This window comes from Neopsephotus bourkii, unplaced genomic scaffold (genome assembly GCF_033783945.1).
Source record: "Neopsephotus bourkii isolate Nb327-2 ecotype Australia unplaced genomic scaffold, CSIRO-AGI_Nbou_v1 NB_1542, whole genome shotgun sequence".
NCBI lineage: Eukaryota > Metazoa > Chordata > Aves > Psittaciformes > Psittacidae > Neopsephotus > Neopsephotus bourkii.
In genome coordinates this window covers 4172777-4186400 of record NW_026902018.1, presented here as the reverse complement: position 1 = coordinate 4186400, position 13624 = coordinate 4172777, and the positions used below count along the sequence as shown (strand labels likewise).

General features: G+C 42.0%; 1 protein-coding gene across 1 annotated transcript; it reads right to left on the bottom strand.

Moving 5' to 3' along the window:
* Positions 1 to 201: 201 nt before the first annotated feature.
* On the bottom strand, positions 202 to 5487 carry DRG1 (developmentally regulated GTP binding protein 1). The gene is made up of 9 exons (XM_061370642.1): positions 5373 to 5487; positions 5062 to 5185; positions 4218 to 4393; positions 3762 to 3831; positions 2990 to 3159; positions 2147 to 2277; positions 1795 to 1962; positions 742 to 864; positions 202 to 316 (listed from the first exon to the last, which is right to left on the bottom strand). Exons 1-9 carry the CDS (start codon positions 5412 to 5414, stop codon positions 217 to 219), a joined length of 1104 nt encoding a protein of 367 aa, XP_061226626.1. The 5' UTR covers positions 5415 to 5487; the 3' UTR covers positions 202 to 216.
* Between the last annotated feature and the right edge of the window lie 8137 nt (positions 5488 to 13624).

The following is a 13624-nucleotide window of genomic DNA, read 5'->3' as shown; positions in this document are numbered from 1 at the left end:
AAGTCATTTAATGCAAGTTTCTCATCTGTGAGTTCTGCCAGAACAGGACGCTGCAGCATGACTTGGCTAGAAATACCAGCTTACCATGCAATAAAGTATAAAACAATACTAAAAAACCAATACCCATTTGTTAAAGGTTTTCATAGAACCAGCCTCTTTGCCATTTGCACCTAAAGACAAATTTCAGGCCCAGCAGCAAGCTGTGTGAGAATGACTTTATTTCTTCACGATCTGAATAACATCTTCATCTTCCAGAGTATGGTCTTTACCAACCTTCTGAGGGTTGTGTTTAACAGATGAACCCCAGACCAGTGCACTGAAAGGAGAAAAAAAAAACCTCAAGTTTAAAAGGCACAGAAGTGTAGCATGCCAACACTGGAACAGCAGCTATTTCTGTCACAAAGCTAATACAGAAAGCAATGCTTAAGAGCTATTTTTATTCTCCTGCAAGTACCTGGATGAGGGGGCTGTGTGAACCAGAGTACCAGCAGATCAAAACAAACCATGAAGTCATCCAAAGTACTTGTGCATACAGGACAATGGCCTGGAAATGCTGCCTTCAAATATTTCTTCCCCACAGAGGAAATTTATCCAGGAAAGAGCACAGGAACATCAAATACAGTAACTTGTCACAGGCAGAACAGTTCCATCAGCATTAAAAAAAATCTGATAACTCTTAAGAACAGATCAGGAGGTAAATTATTTTCTATTATCTGTTAATTTTTCCAAAATACTACTTACTATTTAAAGTCTTTGATGAGATTTTTGTGGATCTTCATGCAAAAATCCTCCACTGTGGTCTTGCAGTAAGGTAGTACCACAGGAGAGGTGTAGTCTGGGAGCTGCCCTTTAGGTTTGGTGTAGCTGTAATGCAGATGGAACAGTCAATACCAAAACCTCCTATCCTCTTTCAACCCATCATGAAACCTCATAGATCACTTGCACTGTCATCCTTGTGCCAAGTTCCACTGTTTCAGTGGTGACAATAGATACTCTGTAAAGTGTTTGTTCCTAAGCTGAAATTGCATCTGGGTAACCAATGTCTGCAGCACGTTCTCCCTTGATAAACCTTGCAAAGGTTTATCACTAGTGAGCTTAAACAATGATGAAACTGGAAGTTTTGATGGGAAAAACACCTACACTATTATAACTGCAACTCATGTTTTTTTGGGAAAAGCTCAACAGATACTGGGAAAAAATCTGACAAAGCTACAGCCCTGATACCTAAGCATTCTAAACCCCTTTTTACAAGAGATGTTATATTGTCAAAAGAAGGTAAGATACATGTAGCAGGACTATTGATAGCTTCATTCATAAATTTATCCAAATAAATGCACGAGAAGTATGAGGTAAACCTGGAATAATTTACAGTAAAAATACCAAAAAAGCTAGATGAACTAAATTCAGTTCAGTTAAAAGCTGAATGCATGACAGCCTGAAGAGACCACCCCTGCAAGTCACAACTTTGCACTGAGTTTGACTAGAATTCCATGTGTTCAGGAATTTTTCAAGATGTACTTTGGCCTTGGTTTCACAAGGTGCTTGTTTAATTCCCCAAGTTCAAAACACAGCACTTGTGACTTTAAGGAACTGTCCATCACAATACAGACAAGAAGAGTATGATTTCTGATTTACAGAGAGAATGTACTTCAATGACAGAAGAAATCATTGGAAAGCTGGAGCTCTAAGCTAGTAGAAAACCCTTATAAAACAATCATCATTCATCCTTTCTTGAGACATCCTTCAGTCTCAGCCTTACAATGAAATCCACAGAAGACAGTAACTGGGACTCACATCCGTACTAGCTTTAAGTAGTCCCAAATTTTCTCCAGCAGATCATCGAAGTTCCAGCGATGATGAGCAGATATTGGTACACAGTGGGGTACTTTGTAAATAATATCTAGTTCCTCAATGGAAATTTGGTCAATTTTATTTAGGACATAAATGCACGGGATGTAAACCCTGCAAAGAGAAAGAAAACAGTTACTGCAGCCTAGCAGCATCAGCTACCTTCATCAGAAAGATCTCCCATCTCCCTGTGCCGATACCACATTGCTAACTTAGCTTCTATGGGAAGCAGAGGTGAGAAACAACTCTTTGCAATAGAAACTGCAGGTTAGAAACAAAGCCAGGAGCCCAACAGTACCTGTTTCCTTCAACAACATCAATGAGGTCGTCAGCAGTGGCGTCACTGCGCAGTGTGACATCAGCATTGTGAATTTTGTACTCTGCTAAGATGCTCTTCACTGTTTCAGTATCCAGCTCACTCTGAGGACACTGAATGTAAACACAGTGTTAAGGAATTGAGTTTACAGTCAATTCAACATTGCAATGAATAATGCAATCACTGCGGGTAGATTACTAGAAATAATAGCACTGTAAGTTCCTGAACTTGACCATGATTTGACTACAGTTAGCCTCAGAAGAGAGGACAAAAAAAAGGTTTAAATTCTAACAGCTTTATTTACATTAGCACCCACTGACACCTGCAATCAGACATTTCAGAAGCAATGTTTCCCGTCAACCTGGGAGCAGTTGCAATACAAACCCATGCATTTACCAGTTCAGTGCCCACACAGCTACATGTTACATGCTTAGATGCCAGGTATGAGTTCTGATTTTTGGTATTTATCTCTGAATTTCTACGCTTTTAAAGATTTGGTGGTAAATATGAAACGAGGAGCATTCCAGGTTGAAAGGCCGGAACTCCAAGCAATCCTCTGCAGAACAATGCTGTAGCCACCAAGTGAAAGGCAGGTTTTGTAAACTCTCCTTTGGACCTCAGAACCTGTTAATTGTTGGAAAGCAACCAAGCCTCTGATATGGGGCAGAGGAGGTGGTTGGGCTCCTGGGATAGGTATGGACAGCCTCCAGGACAAGTTAACTGACTGCAGCAGGAATGGTCCCAGGGACACCGTTAACTCCAAATGCCTCTTTCTTCAAGCAGTTTTATTATTGTTACTTAGGTTAAAGAAAACTTTCAACTTACTGTGGCTGTAAGGTTAATGCCTCCTTTATCCTTTTTTTTAAAGCCTATATTGGGAGGCTTACTATTCAGACGAATTCCAAATCCCTCCAGTTCATTCTCAATTATTTTCTTGTGACCAAGCGGTTTTAGCACATCCAGAACAATCAGAATGAGGTTACAGGTTCGAGCAACTGAGAATCACAGAAAGAAAGTAATCTCTCAATAAATGTAACACACGCAATCTGAGCCAACACAACACAAAATATGGCATACATTAGATGACATACATTAATGACAACATTAAAGCCCTGAAGGCTGGTTCATAGCATGTTTTTAAATTGCACTATGAGACTGAAGTTTGTAGTGCTGACCAAGCATCACTGACATGTAGATCCTTACATGTTATAAGAATCACAGAGGCTGGAAAAATCTTCCATCCTGTCTACATTCAGACCGCCGAGTGATGACAATAAGCTAGGTAAAGAAATTAAGGCACCAGCCTTGTTTAATATGGATCACATCTGCTTTCAAAACTGGTAACATACTTTGCACTGCAGTGTCAGTGCAGAGCAGGAACTCAGCAAATGCATAAAGCCAGAACTGAACACAGCACAAAACAAAAATGACACAGCACAAAACAAAAATGACACTACTGCTTCACAGCAGACTGCTCAATTCCAGCATTAAATTCAAGCTTTTGAAAGACATCAGAAACAGTGATTCAGCTTTTCATTCTCATAAAGGGTTCTAGCTAAATAAGAGATAGAATGATGCCTGCAGCTCTCATACTTACCTGCAATGACTTGCCGCCCTCTGCCTTTACCGTCCTTGGCACCTTCAATAATTCCTGGGAGATCAAGTAGCTATTTGTTCAGAAAGAGGAAAGTAACTTGTGAGAAAAATACTTTTCTTCATGGAGAAAATAAAACCTACTTTTACCTTCCTTCTAAACCAGCTACTGCAAATCCGAATAGAATGTGGCAAAACTGTTTCCTATATATTGTATTACTTCACATATCCTGTTGGTACAATGGAACAGATCATCTCATAGGGAATATGAGAACTCCCCAGAGCAAAGTGAGAAGCAGGGTAAAATTAGTTTTTCTCATGGAAACGTTTCCAATGTATTCTTGAGCTCTTTTAAATGTCACTTGTAATCTGCTAATGTCAGGCTGGACCATTCAGCCATAACACCACTGCATCTAATATACACACCATCTTACCCCCCCAGACACAAAAAAGATCTCACCTGTATCTTTGCTCCTTTGTATCTAATGACTCCAGGCACGGTAGTTAGCGTAGTGAATTCATACGCTGCCACTTCAGAGTATACACCAGCCAGATTACTTAGAAGAGTTGATTTCCCCACTGATGGAAAACCCACAAACCCAATCCGGGCATCACCTGTCTTTGCAACATCAAAACCTGCAAATAAGGAACACAAATATTCATTTAAACATCCCCATTTTCTAACTTCTCAGGTTCTGGACAGCAGTCCTGCTATTACTTTCACTGTTGCCTGAGTGAAAGCCAGTAAGCTTCCCTCCAAGGAGGATGACAAAGTGAAACAGGTAGTTCACAATCTATATTGCCTTGCACAACTTTGTCTGTATAACACTCCATGGCATGTACCTATCCAGAAAGTATAGGCTGCAAGGCCTTCCAGTGGGCTACAGCTGACTTCAGTGTAGGTGGCACTTTAACCACTGCAGCTTAGACAATTTACACCGTTATATATAAAACCAGGCAGCTACTGCAAGATGCATCTTATGTAAAACCCCCTCAGACTTCTGCAAATTCAAGGTTTTATCAGACAAAACGCAGAAGCTCTTTCATTCACGCTTCAACAAGGGCTCCACCCCAAAACCCTAGAAAAGGCTACAAAGCACAACCAAGCTCCTGTACCAGGAAGGACCAGAGGGAGAGAAAGCTGCTCCGGTTTATTCTGCAGATAATCTGATACGATTTAAGCGGACAAGAGCTACTCCCGTTACACACACACACATCACACACCCTCCAATCCGGCAGTAAGGAGCTGCCACTTCAGTGGAGGCCGCCGAGGCGGCCGGAGGCCTTCCCGCAGAACAACGCACCTTCCCCGGGGCCGCTGCCGCCGCCTCCCTTGGGGGTGATGAGCTCCCGGCGCAGCTTGGCCAAGCGGGCCTTCAGCAGCCCCAGGTGGTGAGCCGTGGCCTTGTTCTTCTGCGTCCGGGCCATCTGCAAGAGCACGGAACCGAGGACTCGACACCGGGAGAGGCTCTACCGGGCCGCACCTCCCATTCCCCGGTGCCAGCAGGGCCCTGTCATTCCCTCACCGAGCGGGCACCACCTCCCCCGCGCCCGGAGTACCACCGGTCCCTCGTGCCCGGCCCACCCCCAGCCGGGGATAAGGCCGAGGCATTACCTCAGCCTCGATCTCCGCGATCTTTGCCAGCGTGCCGCTCATCTTGGCGACTTGACCCGGGCCCGCCGGCGGCTACCACGGCTGCGGCCCTCCTCCGGCGCGGCGCGGCGCGGCCCGGCCCGGCAGCGCGCAGGCGCACAGCGACCTCTCGCGGGAGTGAGGCCACAGCTCGCGAGAAGAGGCAGAAAACGGTTAGGCGGGAAAGAGCTCGCGCACCGACTTGACCGGGGGTGCTGTAGCGCCCCCTACGCGGCTCTCGCCTCAGTAGCCCCCGCGCCGCCTATGGCAATGGGCGCCGGTGTCCGTGTGGGGTGGGCGGCGGCTCCGGAAGGAGAGGGAGGAGGACTGTGTGTGAGTGTGTGTAGAAAACGTGAGAAGGGGTCAGGGCAGCGGCAGGGATCGGCATGAGCCGAGTGTTTGACAGAACTGATGGAAGGCTGAAGGGCGGGGGGAGTCGCATGGCCGTTGTGAGGCCGAGGTAGTCTGAAGCTGAGGTACTCTGTGAGGCTGAGGTACTCCTCTGTAAGGGAGCAACAGGGCTGTTACAACCGCCGTTACTCTGAGGCTCCGGGTGTTCGTTTGTGAACGAAGATGCGCGCTCGGTGTGGCGGTGGCGGGCGCGGTGTGGTGAGGGCGGGCACTCGCAGGTGAGGCGGCGGATGCCTCTCCCTGTGGTAACACTGGATCTGGCGCCTCGACGAACGCGGGGATCCGCCTCTGCCCTCGTCTTCCCTGCAGTACTGCTCATCACCAGGTGTGTAGATGTGCATATGTATTCCACAGCCCTGCCGAGCCGGGCAGAGCTGCTCGTAGGACAGCTTCTTTTAGCTCATGCTTTGTAAACCCAGGACTTCCACAGTGAAGCTTTCGCACGGCTCCCTTCAGCTGAGCCCAGGCTATACCGCTTTGCCCCAGGGACATCTGCCATTGTCCGTTGAATGCAGGCTACTTAAATAGATTAAGATTTCTTCCTTTAATGCCCCTTCACACTTTAAAAAGCCCCGTATCACCAGCTTTTGACAGTATCCCAAGAAGCCGAACAGTTGGATTTGGAATAAAAAGTATTTCTATGACGTAAGGAAATATCTTTTGATGAGTTTTTAGGATTTTAGAGTCTCCCAAGTTTCTTTCCCTGTCATATTTTGTCTGAATTGGAATAATTTATGGAAACATTTTTCGCCATATTCAGTGACCTTTCCAGGAAGGTCCTTCTGTCAGTTTTTACAGAGTCTGTTTCTTTATGGCATAGCTCAATGTAAAACAACATTTTTCCTTTTTATTTATTTTTAAATGAAAAAATAATCTCCTGGGCCCATGCTGTAGTAGTATTTACAATGCTAACACCTCCAGAATCACCTGCCATGTCTTCAGACAGGATTCTGAGCATCCTAAGACTGACAAAATTTAACCTTGTAGCACTTTTGGTAACTGAATTGTTACAGATTGTTAACTTCTTTAGGTTACCGGAGAAAGGAGAAAAATATCCCCTTCTGGTCTCATCTTAATCAGTCTTTAATGTCATAAACTCTTCATAGTAGGAACTGTCATTAATGTAAGCTTCTACAGAATTTACTACAATAGAATCTCAAATAAAATGGGATTACTATCTCTGGTAATGCTAGCTCAGTTAAGGTAGTGTAAATGTACCTACCACTGTATATTTCTTCATGGTTTTATAATTATTCTTTGTGAATTATATCCATTTGCAACATAGGACATAGCAGATTAGGTGTACATTTTTTCCTACTTATTTCAGGTGGAATTGGACTTGTTTATGCCTCAGCTGAATTCAGCCATACAATCAGTCCACATTTGTGGTCCCTTTTAGTAGCAGGATAAATACCGAGAAGAATGCAAATTCTGAAGGCTCAATCAGGGATTCAGACCACCTGTATTTTTGCAGTAGATGATGGCCAGCTTCAGAACTTGCTGCTAGCAACAGTAAATGTGTTCTTATAAACTCACTTCCTCCAAATCCCATTTAGTAAGTCTAACTGAAAAATGTTTTTCCAAGTGTGGGCTGAATGAATAAAGATGTCCATAAGACATGTAATTTGTAGATTTAGCTACGGGATGAGTTTTGTTTTCTGGTTTAGGTATTCACAGTGGGTTTAATGCACAACAGCTCAGTATATGCTCTTAAATCCTTTTTATCCAGAAAGTTATTCAAGCAAAGATTCAATAAGGAATTTCGGCACCTAAAAACTTGTTTCAGTGTTGAGTATGGTCCTTAATTACCGAAAGAGAGTAAGAGTTTAATAATTTGTCTGGTTTTTATTTTTCTAGCCAAATTAACACTTTCTAATCAGTTAGAACTATATAAAGTAGTTTATATTAGTTTATAACAGCATCCTCTTTTAAGCTTCAGAAAGGTTTATTCAATAGAGATTTGTTTCAGATTGTGAATAGGGTGTAATTATTTTATTTACTGTGATGACTCTTGTGAGTTTTTTAATATAAAGCTGTTTTAAGTGATGTGCTTGGAGAAGAGAGTGGTTGTGACCACAGGAAGTTAGGTGTGACAGCTGGGGAAGTGACTGAAAGGTGGGTAATTGGGAATGGATAAATTATCTCCTCCGAGGACAGCAATCAAAACTAGAAAATTAAGTGGAAATTATAAAACTTTATGAAAATTAAAAAAAAAAAGTCAAAGAAGGGAAAAAAATCAAGGAAAATATTCACAGAAAATTGGATGTAATGTCAGAGGAGGAAAAGTCCCCATGTGGAGCCTGAGAGAAAATGAAATAAGATGCAAGAGTCTGAGATATACTCAAAAGGTTAATTGAACTTTATGGTGGGCACTGATGGAAGATGGAGTATGTGAATTGGCTTTTTTTTTTTAGTATTAAAATATCTATATATGAGGTTTAAAGTGTGAGAATTCCATTTAGGAAATCTAGATGAAGTGCAAAGGTTGTAACTTGCACAACATTGCAAAGTCAGACTCTCAGGTGGCAACTACGATGTCAGACAACACAGAATAAAGATTCAGATATGGAATAAAAAAAATCCAAATGGTCAAGGAGTCATATGAATTACTGATAAACTGAAAGTATATAACATAAGCACTTTTCCAATAATACTTTCAGTAAGATAAGGAAAGCAATATACAATAGGGTATTCAGAAAATGAAGGACTGCATCTGAAATAAAGGCTGTCTGCTCAATTAAGAAACATGACAGAGCGATTGGGAACAAAGCTATGGCCTTTGTTTCATCAAGCTACAGTGACAGGAGTGTAACTGAAATGCCACATACCTTATTAGCAGGAGCTGAATGATGAAGGGCTGTAGCAAAAATGGATTTCAGAAATTCATATTCCACACAATTCAGTCCTGCTGACTCATTGATTTTTGAGCAATTCATTTCCTTCGCTTGTGCCTCAGTTTTATTTTTGCACAACAGGAATGTGCAGTTGCCACAAAATGATTGAAACTTTCATGTTTCCATAGCACTGCCCTGTGAGTATGGTAACTGTGGATCACTTCAATAGGACAGCTGAGTAGTTCATGCATTTAGTGTGTTTTCTGTCAGCCTACCAATTTTAAATAAGATGCTTCATTATGTGGAAGATTCTGAAATTCTTTCTGAAGCAGCTATTGTTTTAGCTTAAGAGTTAAGAGTTTTACTTACATGAGATGCAAATTAAGTTGAGAAGAGGCTTGCAAGTCTTTTGGATAATCATGTAAAATTTACCACTGTAAACTATATGGTAAAACTCAGAGTATTACATTACTTGTGATAACTTGTGTAGTGTATGCTTCATTAAAATCATATAAAGACCCTTCTTCAAAATAAGCAGTGCATGCTCACCTAGTTAGATTTTTTTATTATTATTCTTTTTTTTTTGTTCCTCCTTTTTATTCTAATATATAACTCCAGTACTTGTGGAGATCAAGTCTATTCACTGTGCACTAAGAAGGTTTTTAGCTTAAGAGCCATGCTGGTGGTACAGTACTTGTCGTTTTGGTAATTCACCGTACAACAGAAGCTGTAGCACATACTGGCAAACATCTGTGCTAGTGCTACATATATGTGCACTTGCTAATGGACTACATTTCTAACTTAGTGGTGGGGATTTCTGCAGGATTTAAGAAAAGTAGGAAGGAGGCGACAGGGAGGAAATGAAATCATGATTGCAGGTGAAACAAGGCTCTTGAAATTTCATATCCTCGCAGTAGTTATCACTAGCCCACTGAAAAATAATCTGTATTAAATGATAACCTTGACCTGAGTACTTATTATTGTAAGAATGATGGGAAGGGGACTGTACCCAACCTGCCAGAGTTCCCTCATGAAAAAAGGGCAACTGCAAGTTACGTATATAGCAAATCTGTTCATTTTAAGGTGATTTTTCTGTTATGTTTTTGTTTGTTGTTGTTTTTCTTTTGCAGTTTTTACAATTTTGTACATTTACACTTACCCTGAATTGTACTTTGATTTGAGAACTGGCTACTAATTAACCCTATTGTACTTCAGGGAAGAAGTGCTCATGCTGAAGAAGAGACAAACCAGTTTAAAGTCATTATAATGAGCTGATGAAGATCCAGCCTTCTACCCGCTTGGAGAAATGAGATTTTGAGAACCCACTATCAAAAGGTAAGATTTTTGAGATCTGTAGTACTGAGTCTTCAGTGGAACCATAAAACTGATTGCCTGTGGTGAAGTGACTCAGGAAGTTGGTGGAATTCACACCTACATTGACTCTTGAGGCAATAGACAGAAAGTTGTGTCTTTTGAATGTTATAAGAAATACAGATGTTTCTATTATTAGTTATCTTCCTGGATTGACTTTTTTATGCCAGTTTGCCTGGTATTTACAAACAAATTGGAGTCAGGACAGTACGGCTTAGGCATTAATTTGTAAATACCAAACATTCCCTACTTGCATTGAGTATTCAAGGTTGTATTGTAATGTATGTTTTACATGAGAAAGTTGTCTGTCAGGTTTGCTTAGCTAAGTATGGATGCTTGATGCATGGGGAGTCCTAGGTTGTATTCCTATTTTGATCGGACCTTTAAAGTGGCAATCTTGTTTTGAATAGCTCAGGTTGCTTTGGTTCCAGGCAGTCTAGAGTAAATTAAACTGGGCAGAGTGAAGAAATGAGAGAAACAAAAGGGAGATTAAGTATCAAAGATTGGCTTCCAAGACTGTTAAATTAGTTCAACAACAAAATGTTCTGTAGTTAGCATCAGCTCCCCAGACTTTGTCGTGAACTGTCATGCAACAGATGGACTACACAGCACACAGTGAGCAGAGTAATCAAAAAGAAAAAAAGCAAATAGTACAGTTTTCCCTTTTAAAAATAACTCTTTCTGCATACTTTTCATAGCATCATCTACCTCCCTATTAGCAGTGCTGTCGTTTCTGTGAGAATGCTCGGTATTTTTAAACAAGAGAGATGTTTGTCTGCTTCTAGAGGAGAAAGCTGACAAATCACTACCCCATGTTTGGATTACAGGGGAAACTGCTATCTCAAAGTCTGAGAATCCTTGCTGCTAGGGTTAGCCCTCTCATGGGATGATTCCCAATAAAAAATTGAGCAATTTTTAAAACTAGATTTAAGTAATGATCAACCTAATAAGTAATGAATGCTGAATTAATTGCTTGCTAGATCAGTCACAGTTAATTAAAATTCCAGTGAAAGCTCAGAAAAACCGACAGCTACTCACTGAAACTGCAAGTGTGCCATGAAATGTGCAATGTTCTGTATTTCTGTGGAACACACATGGAAAGGAAATGGTTCATATGACTAAATTAGCTGGCACAAGTGCTATGCAGAAATGTCTCTGCTATTATTATAATCCATGCGAACTAGTGACTAACTCACCTTAAGGAGTGTAATAATGGAGACTATTCTGAAAAATTTCAATAGCCTCAAGACCTACGATTCCAGAGTTGAGAATGTTCAACAAATAAGTATGACTCAAGTCTAATTAATGTATACCCAAATATGTTTGAATAGATTCAACTCCAACGCAACCTTTTGTTACCTCCTGTATTTGCAGTTCAATTTAAGGTCTGCAGTTCTGAGTAAGGCCAGTAGCAACCATTCTGCAGTGAAGCGAGCAAAGTACAGTGTACAGTCCCAAATGGTCCACACATGTTCAGAGCAAAGGAGGATTTTTTTAATACTACTGAAATACCAATCAGAGTGCTTCAGCAAACACCAGTCAGCTGCAAAACATTCAGGGACAGCTCAGGAATTCCCATGAGCAGGAGTGAGGCAGGAAATAGTAAGAACCTGAATAAAGTAGCTGAGGGAAAATGCCTTTATTTAAGAGACTAGAATTAAAAAGGAGTTCAACAGATCCCAGTGCAAAAGATGTCAGAGAAAATAACTAGGAATCATCTGAAAAAGAGAGGAAAATCTGTGTACTGAGAATGTAAATGTTTAAATTCAAAACTCTTTTGCATCATCTGGAACTTTGTCTTCAAGACAGGAACTGGATAGTTACGATGATAAATGAGTTCAAAGGTAACCATACCTGTGCACTTACATAGTTAAGTATGGGGAAATGACATATAGTCATCACATTAAATCTGGGAGCTTCATCTTCCAAGTCTGTTTATACTGATGAGCCAAACTTTGTCTCAGTATGGCACACACTACTTATTTGCAAATAGAAGAAATTTGGCAACACGTAACAAACACAAGCTGAATGACTACTTTCATAGCCTCATATTCTGAGACAGAGACCAGAGAAAGCTAAAAGTTACAAGAAGTGGTCCTTCTTGAAATATGTTGGTGAAGCCCTGAGGTGGGGGAAGCCAGTATAGTAAGGCTGGAAGTGCTAAAAGGAAAGGTCCAGCCGTTATCGTGTCAGAGTGCTGAGGAACTACAGCAAATGGTTGTGCTGGTCTCCTTGTGATTTCCTTGGGATGCAAGGTGCTGGCAGTCATCTTTAAACATTATCCAGGGACAGCTCAGAACGCAAGCTCCCAGCATGCTGATCTGGCAGCCCCACAGCAAGTGTGAAGGGGTAAATTGTCAAAAACCATCCATGTTTTGGGGTGAATACTCAGCTTTTACCTAAAGAAGCAGGCAGGGTGGGTTGGATGGTGCCTTTTAAACAAGAGGGCTGGAAGCTGAAACCAGACCCTTCCACGGAGAAAGTTCTGAGGAAAGTGCAGTGAGAGCGGCAGGACCCCCCCTCCCCCTGCCTAGAGGAGAGACAAAGAACAGGCAAGGAGGGAACTGAAGTAGGAAGCAGGAACCATGTCAGGAGGCTCGGGACTAAAAAAAAAAGCAAATTAATAAACCACTTGGGAGAAAGGCACACAACTGACCAAAGCCACTAGGAAAGATAAGCAATTCCAGATTCTTTAAGGGCTCTGTGTGTGTGTGCATGCAGCCTGGCTAGTGTGTTTAAATATAATCATTTTCCTCTCTGTAACAAGCACAACCCTAGTGGCTGTGGCACCCAGACAGACTTGCAGAATGCAAGCACTGTGTTATCTATATAATGCGGTGCATTCGAGCTGGGTTTGTCAGCACTGCTACCACTCAAACAACCTCAAATTTCTAAAAATACATGTTTGTATCTGGGTGTGTGCATACATAACACAGTAATAAAAAGCTACTGGTAATATTCTGCCTGCAGTGTAGACAAACACTTCCTTCCAAAAGCAGGAGAAATCTGGCACAGGGGCTGAGGGCACTGCGTGGCCTTAAGCGTTAATGTAATACGGTATTTTGGGAGCTGGGAGCTTGGTGCGCTCATTTGCACATCAGTACCCAGAATGCTTGTTCAGTTCCACCACTATTTAACTCAAGAGCTGGGTTTCAGCTTTTGGAAGCCTCTGTAGTCTGTGATGCCCTCACGTGTGCAGAGTTCAGTATTTTCCACAGAACAGTTTAGGTGATATTAGATCGTGAATAGGTCATCCAAGGATTCTTAATAGGGCTTGATCTTACAAATGCAAAAAAGTGCCCTTGAACACTTTTACAAAGTGTTGTTTTTAACAAAACGCTGTTTTGGAAGTGTGTGTGTGTATTGGGACAGGGGGTGATATTTCTTCTAAAGTAGAGTTCTTCTGAGAGACAGAAGCAAATTTCAGCTGAAACGATGTTGAAATAGAAGCTATTCATAGAGAGACCCGGTGCGCACGAGGAACATTCAGCACCAGGACAGCCCAGGCAACCCCCGCCCGTCGATTACAGCGGTGCGGTTTGCAGCGCGCAGCCCAGGCCATGGGCAGGCGAACTCGGGGGAGCGGGAGGCAGCCCCGCATCGCGGGGTACCGGGGGC

What these genes read in the sequence shown, in the direction of transcription:
- DRG1 (XM_061370642.1), bottom strand. Translation starts at nt 5,414, where the DNA reads ATGAGCGGCACGCTGGCAAAGATCGCGGAGATCGAGGCTGAG. An exon ending in ACAAAGGAGCAAAGATACAG is followed by an intron (nt 3,832 to 4,217) that starts GTGAGATCTTTT and finishes CTGAACAAATAG; the next exon opens with CTACTTGATCTCCCAGGAAT. An exon ending in GATGTTGTTGAAGGAAACAG is followed by an intron (nt 1,963 to 2,146) that starts GTACTGTTGGGC and finishes TTCTCTTTGCAG; the next exon opens with GGTTTACATCCCGTGCATTT.